Raw genomic sequence first — 27,246 nt, forward strand, 5'->3', positions numbered from 1 at the left:
ATCAAACAACAGTGAATTTTAAAAGCACTTTAAGAACTTTTGCTATGAACTTTTTTTTAAAAAAAAAAATCATAAAAATGAAAATACTCCTGAGTAAAGAATCACACACAGGCCTACTTTACATATCATGCTAAGTCACACTATGCTACTTTGCTCTTCCCTTGTCCTTTTCATTATTAAACCAAGCCATGATTTGGCTTAGCATATCATCTGAACCTTGGCTCATGGTTTGTCTCATTCCAGACAAACCTCGAGCTCTAACAAGGGTTTGTTAATTTTTTCTGCCTTTTTCCATTTTTATTTTGTCATTTCTGTAAATATGGTATGAGATTCTGTTGATTTTAAATTACTTTTGTTAATCATCATAAGTATAGTTCGATAGAAAGGCAGGATAAAAATACTTTTAATAAAGACAAAATGGAAGAAGGCTTTGTCTAGAAGGATTCAGTCTGAGAGCTAACAGTCACTTTGGTTTGTTAGGAGAATAAATGAAATTTCATTTTATGCTGTTTATAAATCAAACTTCTCAAATGGTCATGCATTCAGCAGAATAGTTCAAGCAATAAAACTGTTTTGTGGATAACTGTAGCAGAAGGACTTGTTGAATGAAAAATTTGACATACCTCATGCCTCATTTCACATGAGATGTTTGCATATATCATATTACTATGCCTTGTCATGTGTTAGCATATTTTCATTCTTTGTGCATTAACTAGGGATTAAAGTTAATGTGATGCTAAAATTGCTCAGTTAGATTAAATCACTATTTATGGTTTTCACCAGTTTCTCCCATGTTGCCAAAAACCAAACCCCAGTTACAGAAAGAATAGCAAATAAAATATGCAGTGTGTTAAGAGCAGAATTTCTGTTGATGTTTTCTGTCTGATAACCTCTGTTGCCTAGCTGAGTGTGAGGAGGTAGATATTTATGAGATTTTTTTTAAAATTAACTGAATCATATACCCTATATTCAGAACAATTATGCATATACTATAATAGGTCTATGTACCTTTTCTTGACAAGATATTTTGAGACTAAAGGGTGGAATTCAATATTGCACTCTTCTAATTGTTAAGAACATAAGAAGAGCCTGCTGGATCAGGCCAAGGACCCATCTAATCCAGCATCCTGTTCTCACAGAGACCAACCAGATGCCTGTGGAAAACTAGCAAGCATCCCCCTCCTGTGTTTTCCAGCAACTGGTATTTAGAAATATTGCTGCCACCCATTGTTCCCTCCATTGTTCTCTCTGTGTGAGCATTGCAGCTTGCCAGGTAGATCATTCCCCCTCTCCTCCCACCACACACTATTCTGGGGGTTCTCCTGACCGCCTCCGGGACAATTTGGGGGCCACGTAGGGGAAGAAGGAAAGCTCTATTGCACAAGCAGAGGTCCTTCACAGGGCTGGTTTGATGAATCCTGCCCAAAAATTATGGCTGAAAGTTCATTGTTTTCAGTCCACATATAAGCACTAGTATTCATTAACCATTTTTTCTGTCGAAATGATTTGCTGACAATGCGCTTTGTTTGAAGAACAACTGGGGCTTTGAATTGAATACACTCCGTCCCTCTCAGTCCTCCATTCAACCTCTTCACATACCCTTTCGTTTTGTTTTATTTTATGGGATGGGAATAATTTTTGGGGGCACGTACACAATTTCTAACTTTTCATTTTAGTCTAGGCTCAACTGTACAAACACCTTAGGTTGAAACTCTGTGAACAGAGCCTGAATCATATGCCATCAAAATAAACAACTGACCCCAAGGGCATCTAATGTCAGTGATACCAAGTTGCAGCAGCATTTTCACAGATAAATCTAAGTATCTTGGGAATATAGTAACAACATACTCTATAATTAGCAATTTAATAAATAAAAAGTAGCAAAAGTCTTTTTAGCACCTCCAGCTATTAACAGTCCTAACATATGTTAAAACATCCTTCTTTAGCTAGCAGCATTCTTGACTAGTAGCATGTTTCATTAGCAGTTTGTGTCTGCTCTCTCCTGGATTTTAGCCTAATGCTACTTGCTATCTAGAGAGTTTTTTCCATACACCATCAATTCTCCTTTCAAAAGATACCAAGAGTTGGTAAATTATCCGCATCTCTGGACTTCATTATTTTTAGCAGTGGCAGCAAATTATAAAATTAGATTTCCTTAAATGTTCTGCCTCACCTAAACAAAAATAAGAGCACCTTCTAATGTTGATTCAACTTCAGCATCTTCCTAGTGGTGAAAATGTGAAAACTGAGTTTCAGATGAGGTGGTGGTTAGATGAACAGGAATTGCTTCACACTCTCGCAGGCTTGTCCAAAGCTACTCTTAAGTTACCAAGAAGTATGGGGGAAACATGGTTTCATCCGAATTGAAGAGGCTGGTGAAACATTTTTATCTGTGGTTGTGCTCAGTGGTTTAATAAAAAGGAACTGGATTTCCAAATTGAAAGGATCTTGGTGACTCTATGAAGGGAACCATATCATAGTCTTTAGGCCAGGCTCTAAAGAAATATATTGCCAGTTCCGCTAGCCCAGATGGGTTTGGGCTAGTGCTTGGTCTTCTTGAAAAGGGTCGAGGAGCACATTGGACATACCTAAAGTAGCCATTTGAATTTAAGCTAAGCAGGTGATTACATTTCTTGCTAGATTTTCTTAGTATTGCACATCTCCTTATTTTAGTATGTTGTTCCTAACCACTGTTTGTCTAAAAAGTTGCATGTAACAAATACATTAGCCAAACAACAAATACTACATTTAGTTTTACTTATGTTAATTAGATTCCATTTGGTTTAGATAATTTTATATTGTTTATTAAACTTGTATACTACTGCTATAAACGACGTCTCCATTTGGGCCATGTCGTAATCTGCAAAATGTTCAAGAATCATTGAGAAGCTATTTCAATTATTTGTTTTCAAGCTGTGGTTTTTGCTTCGAAGCCCTTGGAAGGCAATCCGTTTAATTGCACATATAATAAGACAGTTTCTACTTCTACTGTTTTCCTATGAAATTAATACATTTAATGAATATGGCATGCAAAAATAAAGTCAAACTAAAATGACATTTTACTATCTATCACAGCTTGATTAAACAATATGGTCGGTGCTTTTCCAGCACCTCTAACTTTCCCATAGAGTACCAGGAGGTGTGAATTAGCTCTAGGTTTTTAAAAGCTATCTGTGTAGGGAGGGAGTAAAAACCATAGATATAGCTATAGCTATCACACTAGGCGACTGCAATAGCTTTCCAATTGAGCTTCTCACTCCAGCTGAAGCTGTAGGTGACAAAGAATGGGGATTGACTGGGAAGGATGTGCATGGACTGTTGCCCTTTGCTTTTCAAGTCTTCCTCCTACACCAGATACATCTGGGGAAATGGTGACAGTGAGAGGGCATAGTAGTTGGGTAAGTAAGAGGAGACATGGATGCAGTGGGAAGTGGGAGATCATATAGATTGGCAAGACACAAGAAAATGAACTGTGCAGATATTACTATTAAATAGCAATGAATTCCTGCTCTCCATATAAAGTAAAAGTGTGTGTGTGTTACTCGTATCACTTAACACTTGAAGCAGCATGCAAATCTCAGTTTAAATGTGGAATGTTAATAAAGAATGAAATGTTTTCTTTATAAAGATTATTTTTGAATGCCAAACTTGTCTTCTCCTTCTAGATAAGCTTTAAAATGTCAATAAAGAATTCTTTATATAGAAATTTATAAAAACAGAATTGGTTTCTGCAACCATATAGCGCATTAAAACATGTCTGTCAACTGTGATGATAGTGTTGACAGGAGAAAAGTCATGGAGTTTGTATTCTTCTGTAAAAAGAGCAATCTATTGTATGTCTCCCCAGACTCTGAATCCAAGATTAAAGTGCATGTTTGATATTCATAAATTAAACTAAAATCAATGTCACTAATAAGCCCCCAACTTTTTATTGGTTAGCTGTAATTAGTATTTCTGCCAAGTGTGCTGTTTCTCAGGGCCATGTGATGTTTGTCATGTAGGGGCGGGGGAACAATATGGTGAGGGAAGCCAAGTTAAGACCATGGCATGGGTGGAAGGGGACTTTAATCCTTTGAGTTTGCCATTATCCCAATTAGATTGCTGCTCTGTACCTGCTGTTCCTAATGGGAGGAAGGTCCAATTGGCACTAGCCTAATTGATTTAGCTTAATTTGATTGGCCTAATGTGCTTATTGTGTGAACTAGCTAATTATATACAGGTGAAACTCAAAAAAAATTAGAATATCGTGGAAAAGTTCATTTATTTCAGTAATTTAACTTAAAAGGTGGAACTAATATATGAGATAGACTCATGACATGTGAAGCGAGATATGTCAAGCCTTTATTTGTTATAATTGTGATGATTATGGCATACAGCTGATGAAAACCCCAAATTCACAATCTCAGAAAATTAGAATATTAAATGAAATCAACTGCCGGGGTTCGGTGCTGGAGCTCCCCGTGCGTGAGTGTAAACTACCCACGCACGAGGTACCAGTTGCTGGGGAAAAGCGGCCAGCGTTCCGCGTGCGTAAGGGCACGGGCGCCGGCCAAGTCTCACTATCTAAAGGTTGCTGAGTAAGACGGAAAATGACTCCGAAGGTGCGTGAGTAAGTGGATGCCTCAAAACTAAATAGAATGCCTCTTTTGGTAATAAAGGAAACCAAACCAAGGATGTTGCTTAAGCATGAAATAAAAAAAAATTCTGAAACCTTTACCCTTTTCCCCAATTGACGACAGACACCGAATCTTTCTTTTGTGGCTTTGGCAAAACCCGCATAGGCTCGTTCTCTGGCCCTAAGCTAAGTTTCCCTAAGCTCTCAGTCCCTGCGCGCCAATTCTTCCGCGATACTAAACTAAATAAAACTAAACCGAATATCTTCCGCAAAACTAGCCCTAAGCTAAACCTAGAAGCCTAACTAAAATCTCACCGAAATATCTTCCGCAAACTAAACCTAACTAAAAGAAACCCATCCAGCCCATCCAGCCCGCTCCCAAAACCCTTAAACTAAACTTGACTGAACTGATCCTCAACTGAACGAAAGTAAAAGAAAACGTCGAACGAACGTGCCTAAGCGGGGAGCCTCAGCCTTTTATTTAGGAACAGGTATGACATCACGATTAATACTTCAACCAATAAAACCACTGTTGGTGCCCTCCAAAAAGGCGGGAAGCAGAACAAACGTTCATTGATAATTTTGAAAAACCACTGGAACTACAAGTTAAAGGCGGAGTAATCCTAATGGCAAAGTGCCTCTTCATTCTTACTTCCACTTTCACTTTTAAGTGGAAGGATACGAAAAGTAGTTCTTAATAACCATTAAAATAAACAAATAACCGCGGATCTTTAACGGATCCACGAAGTGTATTCCGACAATCAACAAAACAAGGATTGCAAATAGAACAATATTGGACCTCTGAAAAGTAGAAGCATGCATATGTACTTAGTACTTGGTTTGGGCCCCTTTTGCATCAATTACTGCCTCAATGCAGCGTGGCATGGATGCTATCAGCCTGTGGCACTGCTGAGGTGTTATGCAAGACCAGGATGCTTCAATAGCGGCCTTCAGCTCTTCTGCATTGCTCGGTCTCATGTCTCTCATCTTTCTCTTGGCAATGACCCATAGATTCTCTATGGGGTTCAGGTCAGGCGAGTTTGCTGGCCAATCAAGCACAGTAATCCCATGGGCATTGAACCAAGTTTTGGTACTTTGGGCAGTGTGGGCAGCTGCCAAGTCCTGCTGGAAAATGAAGTCAACATCCCCATAAAGCTCGTCTGCAGAAGGAGGCATGAAGTGCTCCAAAATCTCCTGGTACATGGCTGCGTTGACCCTGGACTTAATGAAGCACAGTGGACCAACACCAGCAGATGACATGGCTCCCCAAATCAACACAGACTGTGGAAACTTCACACTGGACTTCAACCATCTGGCATTGTGTGCCTCCCCATTCTTCCTCCAGACTCTGGGTCCTTGGTTTCCAAATGAGATGCAAAAGTTGCTCTCATCAGAGAAGAGGAATTGGGACCACTGAGCAACAGACCAGTTCTTTTTTTCTTTAGCCCAGGTAAGACGCTTCTGACATTGTTTCTTAATCAGGAGTGGCTTGACAAGAGGAATACGACATTTGAGGCCCATCTCCAAGATCCGTCTGTGTGTGGTAGCTCTTGATTCACTAACTCCAGCCTCAGTCCACTCCTTGTGAAAGTCCCCAACACGTTTGAAAGGTCTTTTCCTGACAATCCTCTCCAGGCTGCAGTCATCCCTGCTGCTTGTGCACCTTTTTCTTCCACACTTTCCCCTTCTGCATAACTTTCCATTAATGTGCTTTGATATAGCACTTTGGGAACATCCAACTTCTTCTGCAATTACCTTTTGAGGCTTTCCCTCCTTATGGAGGGTCCCAAAGATGGTTTCTGCACAACTGTCAGGTCAGCAGCCTTTCCCAGGATTGTGATTCCTACTGAACCAGACTGAGAGACCATTTAAATGCTCAGGAACCCTTTGCAGGTGTTATGGATTGAGTAGCTACTGCACCTTTTCACAATATTCTAATTTTCTGAGATTGTGAATTTTCACAATATTCTAATTATCTGAGATTGTGAATTTTCACAATATTCTAATTATCTGAGATTGTGAATTTGGGGTTTTCATCAACTGTACGCCATAATCATCACAATTATAACAAATAAAGGCTTGACATATCTCGCTTCGCATGTCATGAGTCTATCTCATATATTAGTTCCACCTTTTAAGTTAAATTACTGAAATAAATGAACTTTTCCACGATATTCTAATTTTTCAAGTTTCACCTGTAAATTATGCTCCTGTATTGCATGCAAATGCTTGTTTTTGGTGCTGTATATAATGCAATAAATACAATTTTTAATCTAAATAAATAAACAGATCAAAAGAGGAAAATATGTATATTCTGGAGAAAGTAGGTTTTTTCCTCTTTTCAACAGAATAAGCATGATTTTCAGTTGAAGTGAGGTACCATCTTTTGTTTTAGCTCTGCTTCAGAACACTTCTAGAGAAATGCAACTTAAATGTTTGTTCCTTTGGAAAATTCTTTCTGTCTTTGAGGGAAGTAGTTATTTTGTATTTACTTTTTTGCACCAAAGCAAAATCTGTTATCAATGTTCTGAAATGCTCCTGTCCTGTTGGAAGGCACCTAGAGCACAATCCCAGGGCATAATACAAAAGTTGAATAAAAACAGAATGGAATTGGAGGAATCCATTCATCTGTACTTAGAGACAGAATTGGAGCAATTGAGCCACAATTTCGTAAGTGCAAGAAGATGGAACAAGGAGGAGAGAGAGATGCTGTATCTTTTATGAAAAGTGTATGCAAGATAAATCAGACATTCCAATGGCAGGAACCAAAGGGGGGAGAACTATGTGTGGGGAACTGGGCAAAGGATATATTGATGGTAGGTCATGTTCATAAGAAAAGTTCAGACTAACAGCAATGAACGAAATATGAAATGCAATTTATTTCTGTAAACTTCCTGTTTGCTATATGGTTCTGTTGCAAATATAGTTTCCTAACTGGTAATCTTCTGAAGTTATGTGATTCTGAGTTACATTAACTCTTCAGTTTTCTAAAACCATTTCAAATATTGTGTTCAATGTGTAAGTTTATAAATTAGTTGGTTCAACCTTAACAATGTATGCATTTATTATATCAGATATGAGATCCTTAAAACAGAATAATAATGATGTACCAGGCTAAAAACAAGCAAATCCAACTAATATTTGAGGAGGGAAGAAGCTGTTTAAATATATACATTTTAGGGTGGAAACGTCTCTCTGGGGCAGGGCTGTGGATTAAGCTCTATAAATGAGACATTACAACAAAATACAGTCAGGTAGATCAGGAGTTCAACAATTATTTATAATATAATGCAGCTGTGCAAAGCTACTTATCTTCTTCATATTGCCACAATCTAAACTAGCATGGAAATTTTCTGAGGTCAGTATTAGAATAGGGTTATCTGTTTGGCTGTCTGCATCATCCGGTTTTTTTAACTGTTCCAGAAAGCATTTGCCTTCCTCTGGGGTTTGGACATACATTGCCAAAGTTGTGTGGGTAATGGTTAACATGAATGAAAATCCTGATCAATAACTTCAGAGGGTGTGACTACAATTTTATCACAGCCTAAAGTGCTACCGGTACTTTACTTTCATGGCTCTGGTGAGAGAACTGTGTGCGCTCTGCTTTGTTTTCTGTTCGTTACTATCCAATCCAATCCTTGGGGGGGGACAGGCCATGCTCCTTCTGGGGTAGTTTGTCCACCTTTAGTTTCCACCCTGCACTCAGCTCTCACCTGTGGCTCCTAGAGGCTGTCAGCATGTGACAGCAGCCACAGCCCGGGAACAGCTTCAACCAGCCAGCTAAACTAGGTGCGGGTAGCTGATGCATCTCAAACCCTCAGTGAGTTAGGGTCTTCTTCCCCTGCATGCGAAGACAGGCTCCAGCAGATTGAGTGGACAAGGCCAATAGTGGGTCCAAGAAGGCAATTTCTGCACATGCTGTAGAGGGAAGTGGGGGGCAGAAAAGTCTCTTCAGTGCTGCTAATACCAGATAGAAAAATGCAGTGTGTTTATTCTTGCCTCTTCCTCCTGTCTTTTGCACAATTTTTTATTAGAATTTTACCTGGATAAAACAGAGGTGCTGTTTCTTTGAAGTTACTTTGTTTTATCTATAGCTTTAGGTTCTTAAGTATTTTTATCATCGTGCCAATGTACATGTTTCTGTGCCAGCAATGCATTCTTAAATTCATACTCTCCATAGTACCTATGATTTTTATTTAAGAGTTAGAAATTTAGCCCTGCATAACAGCCCGGGGAATTCAGAAAGCCCAGAGATGGTATTTCTGACTTTTGCAAGGGGATTTTCATGATTACCAGCACCTTTTTTTTGGTTGTTGTTCTCTTGTGACAGAGCAGGGGTTTTCCCCTTTCTTTTTATAGCAAGCAGTTTTACTACATTGACTAAATTGTTGCAGAATCTAGTTAAGGGAATTGATTATGTACTTTTCTACAATGTCATATCCTCTAGCAAATGGAAATAGCTGCAAAGTTTTAGGAAGATTTCATGTAATTTAAGACTCATCTTTCTTGATTCACTTCCTAACACTCACATGTACACTCCAAGATTTTATGTATTTCCAAATGGAGGTTATTGTATTGTAACATTCAGTTCACTGCTCCTCACAGCGACAAATATTTATAGAATTACTCATACTATTTTTCTTTTGCTGTAGTGGTCACAATAACAGCGGTAGCTTCAGAGCAGTGGGGATTTTCATAAAGAAAATTGTGTGTTTTGCAGGGGGAGCTAAATAAATTCCTTGTGCATCCCCTGTGATCCTATGGAAGAGTGCTATTTGTTCTATAATTGCCATTGTGTAGGGTTGCCATATTTCAAACAGTGAAAATCCGGTTAAGTTACTAAGCTTTTTATGGAAAAACAGCACTGCCAACATGGGCTGCCATACATCCGGATTTTCACCCAGGCACACTGCTGCCGACTGCAGTATTCCAGATATGTCTGGGAACATCTGGACGTATGGCAACCCTATGATTGTGCCACAATTTTACTTTGTTTTTTCCTTACCTTCAGATTCTGGACTTTGCTAGTGGAAGCAATATTAATAGGCTCCTCAGAGGTTAAATGAAATTGCATGCTCTGTAGAGGCACATGCTATAAGGACTGGAGCAAAATGTGCCCCCATAGGCCAAAGGGCTGTATCCCCTGGAGCAGAGGGCTGCTTTCATTCTGACTTCTGACTTCACTGAGCACAATTGAGAGTGAGGTACAAACTGAGGAGATGGGCATGTAAGTCTGAATGCTGGAGGTGTAGCTTCAAGACAGGATCAAATAAAAAAAGAAAAATCGAAGGAATTATTCCCTATCTTGAGTTGACTATTTTAAAAAGAGTAATTTAAACAGAGAGATGCCTGTTACGTGCTAATCTGATTCTGCTTGTCCCATGGGTTATGTGGGTTTCACATTCCTGCTTTTTGTTTTAACTCGGTGTTTGCTTCAGCCTGTAAAACTTTAAAGTCATCTGGAGATTAAGTTCAATTGATGCAAGAATATGTGACTGATGGCTGAGATGATTCAGAGCAATGACCAAGCAAATTGTTCAAATTACTTGAAGCCCTGATCTTCTAATTAAGCTTTGTTTAATGTGCTTGCTACGTGCTGCTTACTGAGACTTCATTGCTAGTCATCCAGATGACACACATAGCAGATTTAATTCCCACCATTACTACTTTAATTCTCTTTGGAAACACTATTTTTTTCTCTATACATTTTCTTAGTAAATGTATAAGAACATTAACAATTGATCAGTTTATGTTGTTGGAGGCATAAATAATCATACTGCATATGTCATCATTTATTAGTGCTTTTTATATTACTTTCACATTACTATATTTGTAATGTAACTTTTGATACTTATGCACTTTGTATATCTGGTTCTCACACCATACTAAGCTACCTCTCTCATGTTCCTTTCCTCCCTAACAGAGCCATTCCAATCATAAGGGGGGGGGGTGAAGCAGCCACCTTGAGCGGTTCTGCTGCCCAGCTTTGCTGCTGGTATCCCTGGCCTCTAGGGCAGAGAGGGACTGACAGCAAGCCTCTGCAGAACGCCTCCACTCCTGCTGGTTCAGCCAGAGGGGAGACTTTCTGCATACCAGCTTTGCTGCTGGGCTTCAGGGAGTGATCTCCCCCACCACCCAGCAACCCTTGAGGACAACACCTTATCTCCCCCCCCCCATTGTGGAGGCAGAAGAATGCCTTGGGCCACCCCTGCCCCCTAACCTTAGCACAGTTGCCTTTCACCTTATGAAGAGTATTGCTGCATTGTCATTTTGCATCATAATGTTCCACTGTACCAGAGTCTTTGGGAACCAGTAAAGGATAGTCAAAGCAGATGCACCCTGTTTTTCTATACCTTGCATATCAGGGTGAGAGTGAGATTCTGAAGGCATTTGCACCACATGGTTTTGATCAACTGGAATACGATCTAAAGTAACTGAAGCCTGCAATATATTGCTGTCAGGGAACTGTCCTCGGCTCAGCGCAGGGTGGTGGAAGGGCTCTTGGGATGCTGCAGAGAGCCCCAGCCCCACCTCACCAGCAGCACCTCCTCTTCCAGCGGAGGAAGCAGCGATGTCTCTAGTGGGGAGGGGCATGCAGCTCAGAGGCTTGAGAGCAGAGGCTCTGGGGACGTTGGAGAGACCCTGCACCCCCCTCGCTCAGCGGGCGAGGAGGGGGACACGTCATTTCCATTGCCCCAAGTGCGCAGAGGGGTGAAACGCAAGGAGGGGAGGCGGAGATTTCGGATACCGAAACTCTTATGTTGGGGTCCCAGCCGGAAGGGGCCACTCCCGGATTCTGCTAGCGACTGATACTGTCATGTTTTTTTAGCACTCTGCACTGTAAATAGTTTGCACAATAAAACTGTTAAAAGACAGTTCAGACTCATGCCTGCTTACTCGTGAGCAACCCAACGCAGACCTGACAATTGCAAATCATTGATTATGAAAGCCATAATCCACATGCCCCCAATCCTACTGTGTCTGGTGTCATCTGTTTAGGTTTGAGGTTTTTTCTATAATCAAGCAGCATATAAATTTTAAAAAATAAATAATTATATTTCATTATATACTGTACTCCATTGTAGCATTATCATACTTGAAAAATGGCACTGCTAAGTAGGATATCTTTTTAACTGTCCTGGCTTTCCCTTGGGATTCCTGGGAACAGTAACTGGTAATTCTTAAACATTCCTAGATTCCTTTCAAAAGTACAACATAGAGAAGGAAAGTATGGCAATTAAATCACTTTAGGTTTATATTGTAGGCTTGCACACTTTCAAAATATTAACCCAACAAGGAATGTATGGGAAAATAATGGATCCTGAATATGTTGTGTTGGAAGGGAGATCAGATAAAATGGAAAAAAAAATGTTCTACTAATGTGGAGTCCAATTGAGCAGGTTAATGAGTTTCATAGAATCATATGTCTAACTATCATGCCATCTACCATGCTAATATGGAAATAAATTCATTTGAAATGTGTGACTTGTAGACAATTAAAGGTCAGGTGTTGTGCTCTATACAGTACCTTTCATATAGGCATGTTAGTCTAATAAAAAAAGAACCACTTAACATCTGCTTAGTTTTTCTCCTAACAGCACAGAATGCTATGTTTAGGCCTTCTACAATAGACATTTTTCAGCAGCCTATCACTTTTATTTTCATTTTCCTAAATTTTCATTTCATCTGGAATGAACGTTTCAGAGTCCTGTTAGCTGCTTCTGCAGACATCAACTTCCTAAAAAAAGAAAGAATCCAGTTCTTAAGCAAGACCTGGATGAGGGAGAAATATCCTACCATTTCAGGTGAAAGGAAAATATCACACCACTTGAGGAGAATTGACGATGTGTCCTTAGTGTTAGTGATGAGCCCACTGTGGAAGCACACTTGCTGCATATCATGCATATACCATCATCTTGCTCTATTCCTAATCTTGGGGTAAATGTGTTTTTCCAGTCCACCATCTTCTAAGGTAGTCCTTTCCATTGTCAGAACATCTCTCACTATCAGAGAGTTCTTCCTAATGCTTATTCAGAATCCCCTTTCTTGTAATTTGAATCAGTTGATTTGGTTCCTATTCTCTGGGGCAGCAGTAATGCTCAGCGTCTATTGATCTTTTTTGTCTTCCTAGTTTGTCATGTGTTATAAAGCATCCCACTTCTTAATTTAAAAACTATTTGTAGAATAGTTCTACAAATTCTGTTGTGGGCCAGTATATCACAGATGTTGTAGTTTAAGGTTTGGACAGAGTTGCAGCGAATGAAGTCCTGCTGTGAAATAAAAGTCAAAAGGCATCTTGGCATCCCAACCATTTCCTTGGGAGAAGATTACAGCCTGAGTATGCTGAACTTTATTGCTATGGGCCTCATGACAGTTTTCAGAAACATGCATGGCATTTTTGCTAAAGAAACTCAGATGTGCAGAAACATAGGGTCTGTCATTCTTGTATTTTATCATTGTCTTAAAGGGGGAAGTGAAGAACATGAGCTCTTAGGTTTAATAGTTTTTTGTTACAGTAAGTGACAATACTGATGTGAAATGTAGGAAATCACTCTTATGTGATGGTTGAGCTTTTTTTCTATTGTAAGAGAAGAATGAAGGAACAATGAATCTTACTCTATCAATGTGTTTTGCAGTGTCGTCACTGATTTTGACCGCTGCTAGTTCTAAAGTACTGTAGAGCTGCTCAAGACAGATGTTTTCTATTGCCAAGACTTAACAACACTATTGAGGGTAAATCTAGGTAAAATTTGTTTTGGGTTGCAGTAGAACTAATTGTCTCCAAGTCTGACTAGTGAAAAATTGCATTCAACCCTCATTCCCACCCCTTCCATCTTGAATTCACTCAAACCTATGAATGCCTGGCTCTTGCTGAACCATTTTTGTGCTGGGGAATGCACCAGAAACAATATAATCTATGAACTAGTCAGCCTTTAATAACACCATTGTATGTTCCAAGCTTAATAACAAATCCGATAAACATGAATAAATCAGACCTAGCATTTTTGGTTTGGCCTGTCAAGTTTTGGGGGAGGTTGTTTGAAGGAGCAACTAGTATGATTTCATGGTAGTGTGACAGCTGGACATTCAGCTGTAGCACAGTATATCCCTTTATGCACCTTTTCAGAATAGAACCTGGTTTTTGGTTTACTGGGGAAAACCCTGACAAATTAGGAGGAAAGACATCAGATAATGTTTTAATGAGAAAAATATTGATTCACTTTAGTAAATGTAGAACAGCTATACACACAGGTGCTGCTTATGGAGCAAAATGGGTTCCTAGGAAATTGTTTGTTAGGTGAGTGTTCGCATAATAAGCTGATAATTTTCATTATTTCCTATGGTACCATTTCTAATTCCCTCTCCAGCCACGGTTTTTTCCTAAAATGGCTACAGCAAAAGAGAAACAAATGAACAACTAATCTGTCTAATCTCTCCTGCTCTCTGATTTGTCCAATCTCCCTGCCCACCCCACTCCATGGTTTGTAAATAATAATAATAATAATAATACCACGCACATCTGGCTGGGTTTCCCCAACTACTTTGGGCAGCTCCCAGCAGAATAGTAAAAAATGAATAAAACATCAAACGTTAAAAACTTCCCTAAATAGGACTGCCTTCAGATGCCTTAACACAGGGGTCAGCAACCTTTTCAGTCGTGGGCCGTCCACCATCCCTCAGAGAATGTGGTGGGTCAGACTATATTTGGGGGGGGGGGGTTGAACAAATTCCTATGCCCCACAAATAACCCAGAGATGCATTTTAAATAAAAGGACACATTCTACTCATGTAAAAACACGCTGATTCCTGGACCGTCAGCGGATGGGATTTAGAAGGTGATTGGGCCTTAGGTTGCTTACCCCTGCCTTAACATGAAAATTTTTAAGAGGCAACAGTGTAGTATAACCAGGTGGCAGTCACTCAGGCATGTAGAGGCCAACTTGATGAGCAAGAGAAAGAGGTCACAATCAGCCTTGAATAGATATATATAGTTGACCCTGCTCCCACCCACCCCAACTTCTTGGATGTCTCACTGATACCATAACTTAAGCATACTGAATATTAAATCTTTTTCTAGCATAAACTTTCTTTTTCCTCTTGCTCTATTTTTTTTTAATCCCTTTTATTTCCTTGTTCTCATCACTCCTGACGCCTCTTAGTCCTTTCAGGTTCCAGTATTAACTTTCCAAGTAGATTAATTGCTGCTAAGAAAATAGTGGTATAAATTATTAAGGACAACAATAAATATACACATACATATTTAAACCCTAAAATGCATAAAGAACCATCTGCTTCTTTTTATTGCAATTGTGGGTTGATTTTAATTTGGTTTGCAATCGCTTGATTTATACTCACTTTGGAAAAACCTGAGTTGCATTCTTGGCAGCTCAGTTAAGTTTTTGAAATGTTTACGGAGATTGAAATCAAATGGTTACAATCCGAACAAATATTCTAAATTAAGCTTTCCAGTGCTCTTTACATTGTTGCTTGTGTGGTTTTTGTCATTTATTTTAATGTACTGATGTCATGTGGAAACTAAATTAAACAAAAAACGCACACAACATCTAAATGCACTGAATGAATTGTCCGAAGCGTAAGGAAAGTACGTGCAGAATCTAGAAATCTGCAGTAGTGCTAATGCAGCTCAAGAGGAAGAAAATCTCAAACATTACTGGGGGCCAGGGGAAACCATTGAAACACTGCAGGTTGGAGCCATCACAACAGCTGTAGACCATACTATAGAGAACACAGTGTCATGGACTTCTAGCTCCAGATAGGAAATGTTTTCCCTGCCCCCAACCATCACAACGGTGGCAATTATTGTTAAACAGCCTATGGCTAATGCTTGTATCTAGTCTCTGGGATTGCAGATGGGTGTGGAAGAAATCATTGCAGGAAGTATGTTTGTGAATCCTGGATTTTAGCATCTTAGTCTTTTTTTATATGGAGCCTGGCATTAAATACCATCATCTGCATTTAAAAACCATACTATTGTCAATGAAACTTTAATTCTATATTCAAAAGAAATTCCACAAAACAATATAGTATGTTCTGTTTATTACAATTTAATATAGTACTTCTATTTTATACAGAGGGAACAAAATAGGAAACAAAATAGGAAATCCTTTCCAGTAGCACCTTAGAGACCAACTGAGTTTGTTCTTGGTATGAGCTTTCATGTGCATGCACACTTCTTCAGATACACGAAAGCTCATACCAAGAACAAACTCAGTTGGTCTCTAAGGTGCTACTGGAAAGAATTTCCTATTTTGTTTCCTATTTTGTTTCGACTATGGCAGACCAACACGGCTACCCACCTGTAACTGGAAATACAGAGGGAAGTGTGACTTCATGTCAACCTATGTCCTTCTTGGATTTGTCTGGCAATATGTGGCAATCCAGGGTGCCTTCCTTTTTGTTTTGCAACCTGTAATCCAGAGCTCTACAGTTCCCTCATTCACTCTGCTTGATGAAATCTGATCAGTATCCCCAAATTACACAAATAGGCTATTTTTAAAAATGGTCTCTTGCTGTTTAAATGACATGGGTGTTCCCTAAGGTGCTTTCTCTGAACTCAGATATTTTTCAACACAGGCACAAAGATCAAAGAATCATAGAACTGTAGAGTTGGAAGGGACCTTGTGGGTCATCTAGTCTAACCCCCTGCAATGCAGGAATATACAAGTCGCCCATAAGGGGGGCGAACCCACAACCATGGCATTATCAGCACCATGCTCCAAACCAACTGAGCTACCTGGCACACTGACACAAATATACTGACCACACTGTAGCTGACTACACTGATGCAATCTGGGATGTAAAGAGGCTTTATTATAAGACAGGTACCAAAAAGATTGGTTAGATGTAAATAGACATCTCAGATGTAAGTTTTTTCTGTTTTCCAGATTGTTTCAGGGGTTTTTAAAAGAACTACCAGAATGCTACATTTGCTTCTATCATGATTAAGTAGGGTTCTTTCTGGTCTTCAAAGCTCTCTGTGGGTAATCCTAATAATTACAGTTGAAAATGCAAGCTGATTATTATAACTTGCTAACTTCCTCTCTTTTTGTTTCAACTTGAAGGATTGTTCAACGTCAGAAGAGTACAGCATTGCTGCAGCACTACTGCCACTAACAACTGCTTTTTATAGGGTAAGTTGTGGTTTTCAGGAAATTTGATAATAAGTGCTTGTATACCTCTATATTAACTTAGATCCCTTCTTGTGAGAATTTAGTTTTAATAATACCATTTGAAGCCATTTCATGTATCCCCATCTGCATACCACACTTTGCAAACATACTATTTTAAAGAACCAAGCTTGTAAGAGATTTGGTTGTCTTATTCAAAATTCATTCAATTCATGGTCAAATTTAGACATAACCCAAAATGCATAGTGGGTTGGTTTCTGTTACAGTTAAAAGTCAGGATTATTCTCATCAGCATGGAGCGCATTGAGGTGTTTAACCCTTTCCCTGCCTGCTATCCCAGTGGAAATTTTTTACTAAGGAGGTTTCCCCCCTAAATCTGTGGTGGGGTGGGGATTTTCTTGGGATCACAGCTGGGCAGGGAGAAGTTAAGCCCTCACCTCCTCACATGCTGCTTTTCAGATGAAAACCCCTATCCCATGCTCATGCTCTGAATTAATTGTAGAAATACCCCATACATAGTTGCAAGCTGAGCATTTCATGTAACATGTATTTTGGCCCTAAGAGAGCATGTCTTTGGCCAGGATTTGTAAAGGCCTGTTGGTCCATGCAAGGCTTTCAATAAGTGCACTTTTTTTCTTTCCAGTCTTTAGCATCTTAGTTGGCTTCAAAGATTATTGCGGCTTCTGCTGACGCTATAGCATTTTGCAGCTCTAAGACCTAATGAAGACCACAAAGTAGCTGGAGGAATGCTAACATTCACATTTATTTGAATTTACAAACCAGTTCTTTAACTTCAAGCTTCTAGTTTTAAACTATAAGAGGCATGTTTCCATATTCTCTTATAGCCAATCTAGACATCATTACAAAGAGAAAGTTGCAATGGTTGCATTTGCTTTGTAAGCTGATGTCAGGCAGCCACTGGGAGCTATCGTGCCTCTGCCATTTGTGGGTGCAAACAGGACTCTTCTGATATAAAATGTGGAGGTAAAATGAGATGTGTGGTCTTTGACGTCCACTGGAGGTCGCTATTTTTTTGCACAAAATCACGTTTTTACCTGTGAAAGGTGTGCCATCTGTACAATGTAAGCACCTACAAACACTCCCATTTGGCCATGGAACGTTGTGTCCAAATTTCAATGGAATCGGTCAAGTGGTTACGGAGAAGATTGATCGGTCACAAACATCCACCTTTTACATTTTTATATATATAGATTAATATTACTGCAAAATGCTTCATAGTAATCAGAAAATCTGCTTTGGTGGAAGTCTGGCTATTTGATCTGGAAATTGCTTCTTAAAGTTTTCATGAAGCCTGTGGCTTCCAAGACGTTTAGTCTAGGGGCACTACACATATGTAATTAAAATAACAAGAAAGAATTTCTGTTTACAATATATTGTGCCTCATGTGATGTCCAGTACAATTCCAGTAGTTAATACCCAGTGACTAGACTCTTACAAAACCTGACAGGGCAGGATGTGACTGAAGAAATCCACAAGCTCATAACCGTCAGCATTAAATTCATGGACAACAAGTCAGTACACTAGATGCATACTTGTGGCCTGGAAGAAAATTTCATACAAACACCACTATAACTTCACTCTAGTTCAATTTTAAATTACTAGACCTAAGAAATCAAAGAAGTGTGATTCATCTAAGTCAGGAAGAGCACTCTTCACTGTGTGTAGTAATGTCCTGTACAAGCAAACAACTTTAGCCTTTGGGGCAGAAAACTGTGTTTCTGTTTACCATTAGTAGTACAATTGGAATTTGTTTAAAATATAAATAACACGTATTTATACAAGATACAATGTTTCCCTTCCTTTTGATGGAAGATGGCCTATTATGTTAATTTTCCAGTGTTAGTTGTTAAAGGAATGTTGTAGCAAAACAGTGCATGATAAATTTATGTACAGTACAGATTTTCTCCTAGCAATACTCCTGCATATAGATTGCCTTTTCCCTTTTTTTCAAATTTCTAGTTTCCCTGTAGACTGAGATTACATTGCTTTCCCTTGTGCATGAGATAACATTGCTTTCCCTTGTGCATGAAGATGGTCCCTCTTGCCCTCTGAATTACTTTCAGTGTAATTGACCGTAATATTCATCTAAATCACCCAGGATGTGGCTTGTACGCACTGTTTTATAATGACTCTAGTTCTAACTGGAAAGCAGAACTTAGAAGGTGGTGCTGGGAAGATGCTGCTCAGCCCCATGGGCTTAGACTTAGGGATGCAGCACATTTTGTTTCCAGTGCTATATAACATATACTGGGTACATGAGCTCTTGTGAAAGGATGTCTAGAGATTTGGGATGTGGTGTGGCATTCACATTATGCTGATGATACCATTTCCTCTCCTTTCCATTTAGTTCTAGAAAGAATATGGAAGTCCTAAACAAAGGTTCACTTCAGTAATGAACTGGTTGTGGGTTAATGCTTAAAGCTGAGACAGAGATGCTTTTAGCCAATAGAATAGCTGGTCTTAGAAGTTCTTATACTACCTCTTAAGAAGAAGCCAGATAAGGGATGCAGGTGATGCTGTGCTCTAAACCACTGAGCTTTCACAGAAAATTGCAAAATGATCCTCAGACTGCATTGTACATTTTAAAGAATGCCCCTCAAATACTGGGAACTGTAGTTTGCTAAGGGTGCTGGGAACTGTAGCTGTGGGGGGTAAACTACAGTTTTCAGGATTCTTTGAATGGTTGGGGAAGAATGTGCTTTAAATGTATGCTGTATATGCAGCCTCACTATGTCTTTGCTTTGGAGTTTGCGCTATTTGAAGGAAAGAGATGAGATGCCATAACAAGAATTGATCAGAAATACATACCAGTGAATTCAGTGGAATTTATGTAAACAAGTTTAGGATGGCAGCCTTAGAATGACTAACTTTAACAGCACAGATATAATAAAATCTAAGGGAAAATGTTAGACGCTTCATTGAGAAATCACAATTTGCAATTATATTATGTAACTGACCTCTTTTAGATCATTAATTCACTTTGCTTGATTAACTCAGCTAAAAGTTTTATATATAATTATTCCCTTCCCCACCACTCCCCCCCCCCAGCAAAAAAATTACATGACAGTTGTTTGATTTCTCACTGGTCTATGATCTGCTCTCTAAAAAACGTTCTAATCAGTATTCAGTTTAAGGTTAAAAATTTAAACACTGGTCAGATATTTTGTAAATCTAACCCTTGGGATTAGCAGAATAATTCATAGTCTGAGACATTGTTTATATTTCTACGCCTTCCTCCACCCATGCTTTCCTACCTATTCCCCAGACAAGGCGTTTGGTTTTTGATTTGTGTACATGTTTTCTGAGGAAATGATTTCGGCCAATAAGCTGTATCACTAGGGCCCTACCTCATTTGAGCACTTTCAAAGCCTTTTCCATAAAATGAACATACTAATGGAATAATGATTATTTTCATATGTTTTTTTCTTAGGCCATTTTTTCAAGAGACATAAGCCTTATTGGGTGTTCAATCTCATGTGCCATAATCATGTGGATAGCAGAGCTGATTGTGTTTACCCTGTTTACACTTTACTAAGTGTTTACACTTAGTATGGTGTCTGAACCAAAAAGGAACCTTAAAATTTGAATGTTCTTGTGACCACTATTTTAGCTAAGAGTTATTTTGCTTATCGTAATGCTTTGCATATAAGATGTAGGGCCACAGGTAGTCTTCAGTATCAATATTTTACCCATTTTAATCATGTTGAAATTGGCACACAAAGGAATATTCTTGGATACACATTATAGTGGCGCCTTTCACACCATGATTGTTATGAACGTATGTCAGAGCATCTAGGATTCTCCCTGTTGGGGTTTTATAACTTGGCACAAAAATGATCTTGGCAAAAATGACCTTTACTTTATTTTTGTAAGTGTATAGAATGTGATTGTGATCTTGGAACTGGAAATTAAATATTTGCACCTTGCATTTCCCTGGAGAAATCTGCACATTCATTGTTAAGACTGTACTAAGGCTGCACATTCAGAAGTGGAGTTTGAAAATACTGAGCATGATTTATCCAAGTAGAACACTTTAAAACCCAAAGGGTATCAGTGGGAGTCTTAGACATATACTTAAAATCTCTCCCTTTTGAAGCCAATGAGATTTAAAGGTTCTTTGGCAGGATCATGCCCCTAATAGATTACTTTGCACACAGAGAGAGAGACAGCACTCTTTTATATTTGATCAGGATTTGTTGTGCCCAGTCATGATACAAATGTACATATCCTAAATAAAAGAGCTGTAAACTGCATTTTTTATGTATATACCTATGCACATATACACACCCTAAATTGTGATTGCAGTGCCCTTCAAAACAAGTCACGCAAGATGGTCATGCTCCTGGTTCTACATCTCTAAATTTTTCTATCATAGTGTATCACAGATGCATTTTATTATTGTAGATTATTTCCACAAGACTTAACTCCAGCAACAATCAGATAAGATTCTGTCCATTCCAACAGATGTAGGAATAACCTTGCTCCCTTGTCCCTTTTTGTGTAAACTTGCTGGGTGTACATTCTATTGCAGAAGAGGGAGAGTTCACAGTGTCCTGTGATTTAAAGAAGTGTACAGGATATTGTAGGAACTCCCTACAACTGGTAAATACAGATTAATAGTTGTTCTCTATGAGGATGAGTCTGGATAAGCTCACTGACTGCGCCTTCCTCATCTATCTAGCCACCATTTCAGGGAGTCCATTATTAAATCATGTGAATAATTTTTTGTGCTTCTTAGATTGCCAGTACCAGCACCAGAATCGTGAACTGCTGCAGTAAACATGTGGGGTGCAATTAACATCTATTCACACACTGGTGGGGCTTTGCAAAGCAGCAGAACCACCATTGCATCCACGGCACAGCACCTCCCAGCAGCCAGAGAGTAGCAGCGGCAGGACGATTGGGCCTGATCCCTGCACCAGCTTTCGACTGATGTAGCAGTCAAACCCCAATCAGACCTGATGCTGGCTTGCAGTTGCTGTGAGACTGTCTCAAGATCCAGCAGATTCCAGGGCAGCTCAGCCCAATTCCATCCCCTTCCTTGGAATTTTGAGTCTTTTGAGCTTTCCACTGGACTCCATTGGTGGGCAGAAGGGAAAAGTCAGCACTGACACAGTGATGTGTCGCTCTGTCAATGGCACCCATCTGGCAAAGCTGGGTGCAGAAATGCCTTGGCTCTGTCCAAACTCCTGACAGTTTGGTGTGAGCAGGTCTGGATTGGACTGTTATTTATAATTTTGCAGTTGGCAAAATGCCATCTTAATAAATATTCTTTCCAACCCCAAGAGAAGAACACACAACAGTCATCAACTGCAATACTAATAAAGTAAGTTAAACAGATAACATGAAACTGATAAAGAAGAGGAAAAAACCACTTACCATGCTGCTCAGCAGCAGCAGCAGCAATTGTGGTCTGGTGTGGTTGTGGGCATGTTTGTTGGGGGGGGGGGGAGAACTCCCTGCACAGCTGGGCTGTGTCACCAGCCCCAGCGGGCCACAGGGAGTGATGGGACTCTCCTGCTGTTCAAATTTAAATTGGCTAGTCATGGGCAAACTGCAGGGGGACTTTGGGGAGTGGACCTGGGTCGAGCCTGTCTTTGCTCAGGTCTGTCCTCAGACCATTTAAACCTGTATGTGGGGGCAAGCAGGCGGTGTGTATGAATGCTGTGGAATTGCTTGATTGCTTTATTTGGGGACATGAAGGAATTTGCCTAATTGGGCTGGTTTGGAGGTTTTACCTACCTCACAGCAATTGTCACAACTTGTTGTTGGAAAAACGCATTGGGCCAGATCCTTAGTCTAATCAGATGGTGTGGAAAGGAGCCTAACCCCTCCCCCTCCTCCAGATCAAAGTATCAGGGTACCCTGGTAAATGGGTCCAAGGGGAAGAATTCTGAATGTGTGTCCAAATGCAGGCTAACAGACCATAGAACTCCCTTAATGGTGTCATTGATGTGTGTCATATGGAGTCCCTTAACCCAGTATTGACCCTGGTGATGTAATCAGCGAGCAGTCAGGTTGGTTGATTTTGGATACCCAATGCCTATGCCAAAGCCTACTGGCATCTGTAATCAATAAAGTTGTGGTCATTTTCGATCCCAAAATGTTGTCATGTAGTTATTGCCTCCTGTGCCCCATCCCAGCAGTCTTAGACTTGCTGCAGCTGGGCCTCCAAAAAAAAAACAACCCCAGAGAACTACTAGTACTTTAAAATTCATAACATCTCAAAACCATACCGTATATTTGGAAGGTTATTTTGACTGTAGTTAAGAAACAAAAGTATTTCATCTTTGCTACAAAAGTATTTCATCTTTGTTGTTTCCTTTGACCTCAGAAAATGTCAACTTAGACATTAAGTTAAATTCTCAAGTTTTATCTATCCGTTCATTAATATTGGATGTCCCCTGAGATCTTCAGTTCTTTGCATGACATTTTCTAGTGGCAGCTGCCATATAGGAAAAACATCTCAGTGTGTTCTTTCTTTATTAAGTCATCCATATAATTTATTAATAAACCATGTGGAATTTAATACCCCAATATCTTTGTTTTTAAATTCATAATCTTTCCCCATAATTCTTTTATGAAATTGCACTTCCACCAGCCCCCTCATTACTTCCAGTGTTTCCAATTCCTTTCTTATTTTACTTAAAACGTCAGGAGGAGTTGTTGTTATTGACTGTACCTGGGAAATGAGTTTCAAAGATAAGATGCCACAACAGAAAAGTCTATATCACAGAACACAACAGCCTCTCATGAAAGGCAGGTTTAAGGGGGGGGGGGGGAGAGAGAGAGAGAGAGACATTGAGTTATTCTGGTGCTGTCATTCAGGCTTTGAAAGTTAAAACCAACACTTCCTATTGGACCTAGAAATCAGTGAAGCCATTTCAAGATCAGTGAGATGTCTTCCAAATGCCCAGTTGCATATTCTGAACTAACAGTAGTTTCTGAGCCATCTTAAAGGACAGCCCAATGTACAACACACTGTAACAACCCATATACAATGTTGCCAGAGTGTAAATAAGTGAAGCTGGATTCTCTTGGTCTAGGAGAGGCCATATTATACTGTATCAGCCTAAATTGGGGGTAGGTATTTTGTGCCACTAATGCTACTTGGGCTTCTAGAGCAGTGTTTTTCAACCTTTTCTGGGCAAAGGCACACTTGTTTCATGAAAAAAATCATGAGGCACACCACCATTAGAAAATGTTAAACATCTCGCGGCACACTAGTGTGCCACGGAACAGTGGTTGAAAAACACTGTTCTAGAGATCTAAAAGCACTATCAAACTGCAACCCCATCCACAATAAAAGGCTGTATAGAATCATAGAATTGTAGAGCTGGAAGGGACCACAAGGGTAATCTAATACAACCCCCCCGCAACACAGGAACCCTTTTTCCAAAGTGGGGCTCAAACCCACAGCCCTAAGATTAAGAGCCTCATGCTCTACCAACTAAGCTAACTCCCATATCATCTCCCAAATCAGATATGCTCCCATTGTCAGCATAATCCCTGTCTGATCAGGACTGAAATTCAATTTATTGTCTCTTATGCCCTTATATGGAACCACACCAAGAAGCCAGCTGAGAGGAGTACATTTAGGTTTCATTGTAGGCTAGCAGAGGTTAGTTCAGGGGAGTACAGCACTAATGGAGAAGCATGGATATTATTTCAAGGAAAACAATGTAGTCACATGGTATACTATTGATATTTTTGTGTATGTAAGATTTCTTTTTTACAGGCAGATCTGTTAGGCAGAGTACAGCACTAATATTTCAGTTGTTGAGACAGTCAGCACCACTGTTTTATTAGGCTGCCTTAACAGAGGAATGGCATGTAATTTCCACAGAAATCTATTGCCATCTGCTGGCTGCTGTTTGGTTGCACTGAATAACACTGCTAATGAAACACCTGTAAGCTAATTCAGAAAGGTTGAATAGAAATAGAAATCAGGGAAACTTCTAGAATAATTTGGAACTTCAAGTTGTTTGGGGATGGATTGTAATGTCGTATGACTTTGTATATGATTGAACAACAGACCAAAATATGCAGTGCAATGCATCTGATTTCAGTGACCCTAAAAACTAATCCTCATTTTGAAATATAAATATGGAAGGAATGCAATGTTGCAATGTAGGTGGAGTATCTGAAGTTTCAACAAGTACATTGAATGGGGCGGGGGGTACAGAGCCATCTCTGCATTATTTGCAGAACCTTTGAAAATATATTTGCTCTAATAAAAAATAAGCACTGTGTATTGAAAATACTACTTTATGTACCTTGTAGACCTGCTTCAGACTCTTTGAAAGGCTACTCTCTACACACAAATTGCAGTGCAAATTTAGGAATTCAATCTTAGGTGAAAATAGAGCAAATGTAGCAACCAAGCTTACATATTCCACCATCCCATTGTTCTCACTTTTGGATCTTGCACCTCTATGTCTCTTGGTGCAACATTCAGACTCAAGAATGATCCTTTTGTAAGATTTTGTCTTCAAATAAACAGAATTATTAGTGAGTTGCCCACTAGTTTACACAACAAGAATGTATAGGAGAAAATATATTCATGATTATTATATGTACACATACATCATTAGGATTGGTTGTCTGTCTCATTAATGATTTCTATTGCCACAACAGTTGAATACATTGTTGTTCCTACTCTTAAAAATTAATCTGATGACTCATCATTGTGCTTTCAGAAACTAGCTCCTGGAGTCAGTCAGTTTGTTTACACCTGTGTTCAAGACCATCCAATATGGGCTAACCAGCAGTTCTGGGAAACAAACTTTTACAGTGATGTGGAAAATCAAATTCGTTCACTCTATCTTTCAGCTAAAGAAGACAATCATCCACAACACTTAAAGCAGAAAGTAAGTAAAACAATAATACAGAAATTTTAATGAGCAAAGAAATAAGCTAAACTAAATCTGTGTTGAAGTAAGTTGGTATTTAGTTAAAGAAAATGTGTGATATTGTATGGTATAGTTTGTTGGACCTTCTTGAATTAATATGCCAGACAAGGGGTGTGTTCCTAAATAATGGAATTACTTCCTAAATCTTATGGTGCTAGTTGTAATGAAGTTGTTAATAGTGTGGACAAGATTTAAGACATTTTATATATAAAGCAACACAAATATCCAGGATAATTCATACCTTAAGAAACGTTTGCTTTCCTTTAGAATATATGGGTATATTATCTTAATATGCTCACAGTCCTAACATGCATTACTACATGTTTTTCTAGCTCTGGCAGCACTCTGTTCCTTCTGCTTCAAATCAGACAGCATTCCCAGACAAAACTTTACCCTTCCCTTAAGAATGCTCCCCTCAATCAGAAATGGATAGTAGATGTTGTGAATATTGGTGCCAAAGGAAACGTAAAATGCAGATTTTCCACCCTGGTGCATAAACATAATTTCCAAAATAACTCTTTCCCCCAATAGCAGTAATGAATAACTGTGTGTGAGTTTAGCTGCACAAATCTTGGAGCTTACTTTGTATTGGAACCCAAAGGCTAATTCAGCTGTCATGTCTTATCTAATTCCACAACAACTTTTGTTCTGGACCATTATATCATGCAATATAATGTTTGGCATTGTAATACTGTAGATTTTGTACCAGGAGCATCTAAAAGTTCCTTCATAGGGACACGGTACTCATGAAAAATAAAAATTCTGGTCCTGAGCACGAACCAAAGATTTTCCCCTACCAGAGGTATTTCCAAATTTAAGACCTTGGGAGGTATAAACATCAATCTGGTCAATGTGGGGTAAAAATGTAAAATTTTCATCAAGATGTGTAGGCATAGTGGTTGGGGAGAAAGACCACTTGTCCACATGGTTCTGTGGCTATGGCTAGCAGAGGGGAAAGCTGTGGTTATCAAGGGAGGGGTGCATGAGAAGTGTATGGTAGTGAAAGAGAGAGTCAGTGACAAGCTTGTATGAACATGTATGATATCTGATACATACTCATAGAATTGTAGAGTTAGAAGGAACCCCAAGGGTCATCTAGTCCAACCCTCTGCAATGCAGGAATCTTGCCCACAGCCATCCCTGGGTGGGCTGAAGCCACAGATTTTCTTGTTAACATCCAGACACACTGACCCATTGCACCACAGTACATTGACTACTTGTCAGACTTACCAAGAAGCTTCACAACTGAACACATCTAAGATGTGTATTGGATTGCTTGCAAGTTACAAAAAAAGCACACTCCTTCCAGCCACTTCGTTACATGCTTCTTAAGAGCACATATGTAGAAAACTAATAGAAAATCAGCCCTTTGTTTGTGGCTTTTACAGTTACTTCAGCCACAGATAAAGTAAGTTTTCCTTCTCCCTTTCATTGACTTGCTTTGAAGTCTTATTTCCAGTGTAGAGCTGAAAAGGCATGTCAGTGCTGCAGCCTAAACTGGCTCCCACTTCGTGTTGCTTTGTACAATGTGCCATCATTCTATGTTATG

General features: G+C 39.3%; 1 protein-coding gene across 5 annotated transcripts in view; it reads left to right on the forward strand.

Moving 5' to 3' along the window:
* The window catches only part of SBF2 (SET binding factor 2), a 214,641-nt gene that overhangs the window by 145,304 nt on the left and 42,091 nt on the right, over nt 1–27,246 (forward strand). For all 5 annotated transcript variants that reach the window (XM_033152645.1, XM_033152665.1, XM_033152673.1 and 2 more), the window contains 2 exons: nt 16,699–16,767; nt 25,485–25,655. In XM_033152645.1, coding sequence (XP_033008536.1) covers nt 16,699–16,767; nt 25,485–25,655 — 240 coding nt within the window. The remainder of the gene's footprint in view (nt 1–16,698; nt 16,768–25,484; nt 25,656–27,246) is intronic.

This window comes from Lacerta agilis, chromosome 1 (genome assembly GCF_009819535.1).
Source record: "Lacerta agilis isolate rLacAgi1 chromosome 1, rLacAgi1.pri, whole genome shotgun sequence".
Taxonomy (NCBI): Eukaryota; Metazoa; Chordata; class Lepidosauria; order Squamata; family Lacertidae; genus Lacerta; species Lacerta agilis.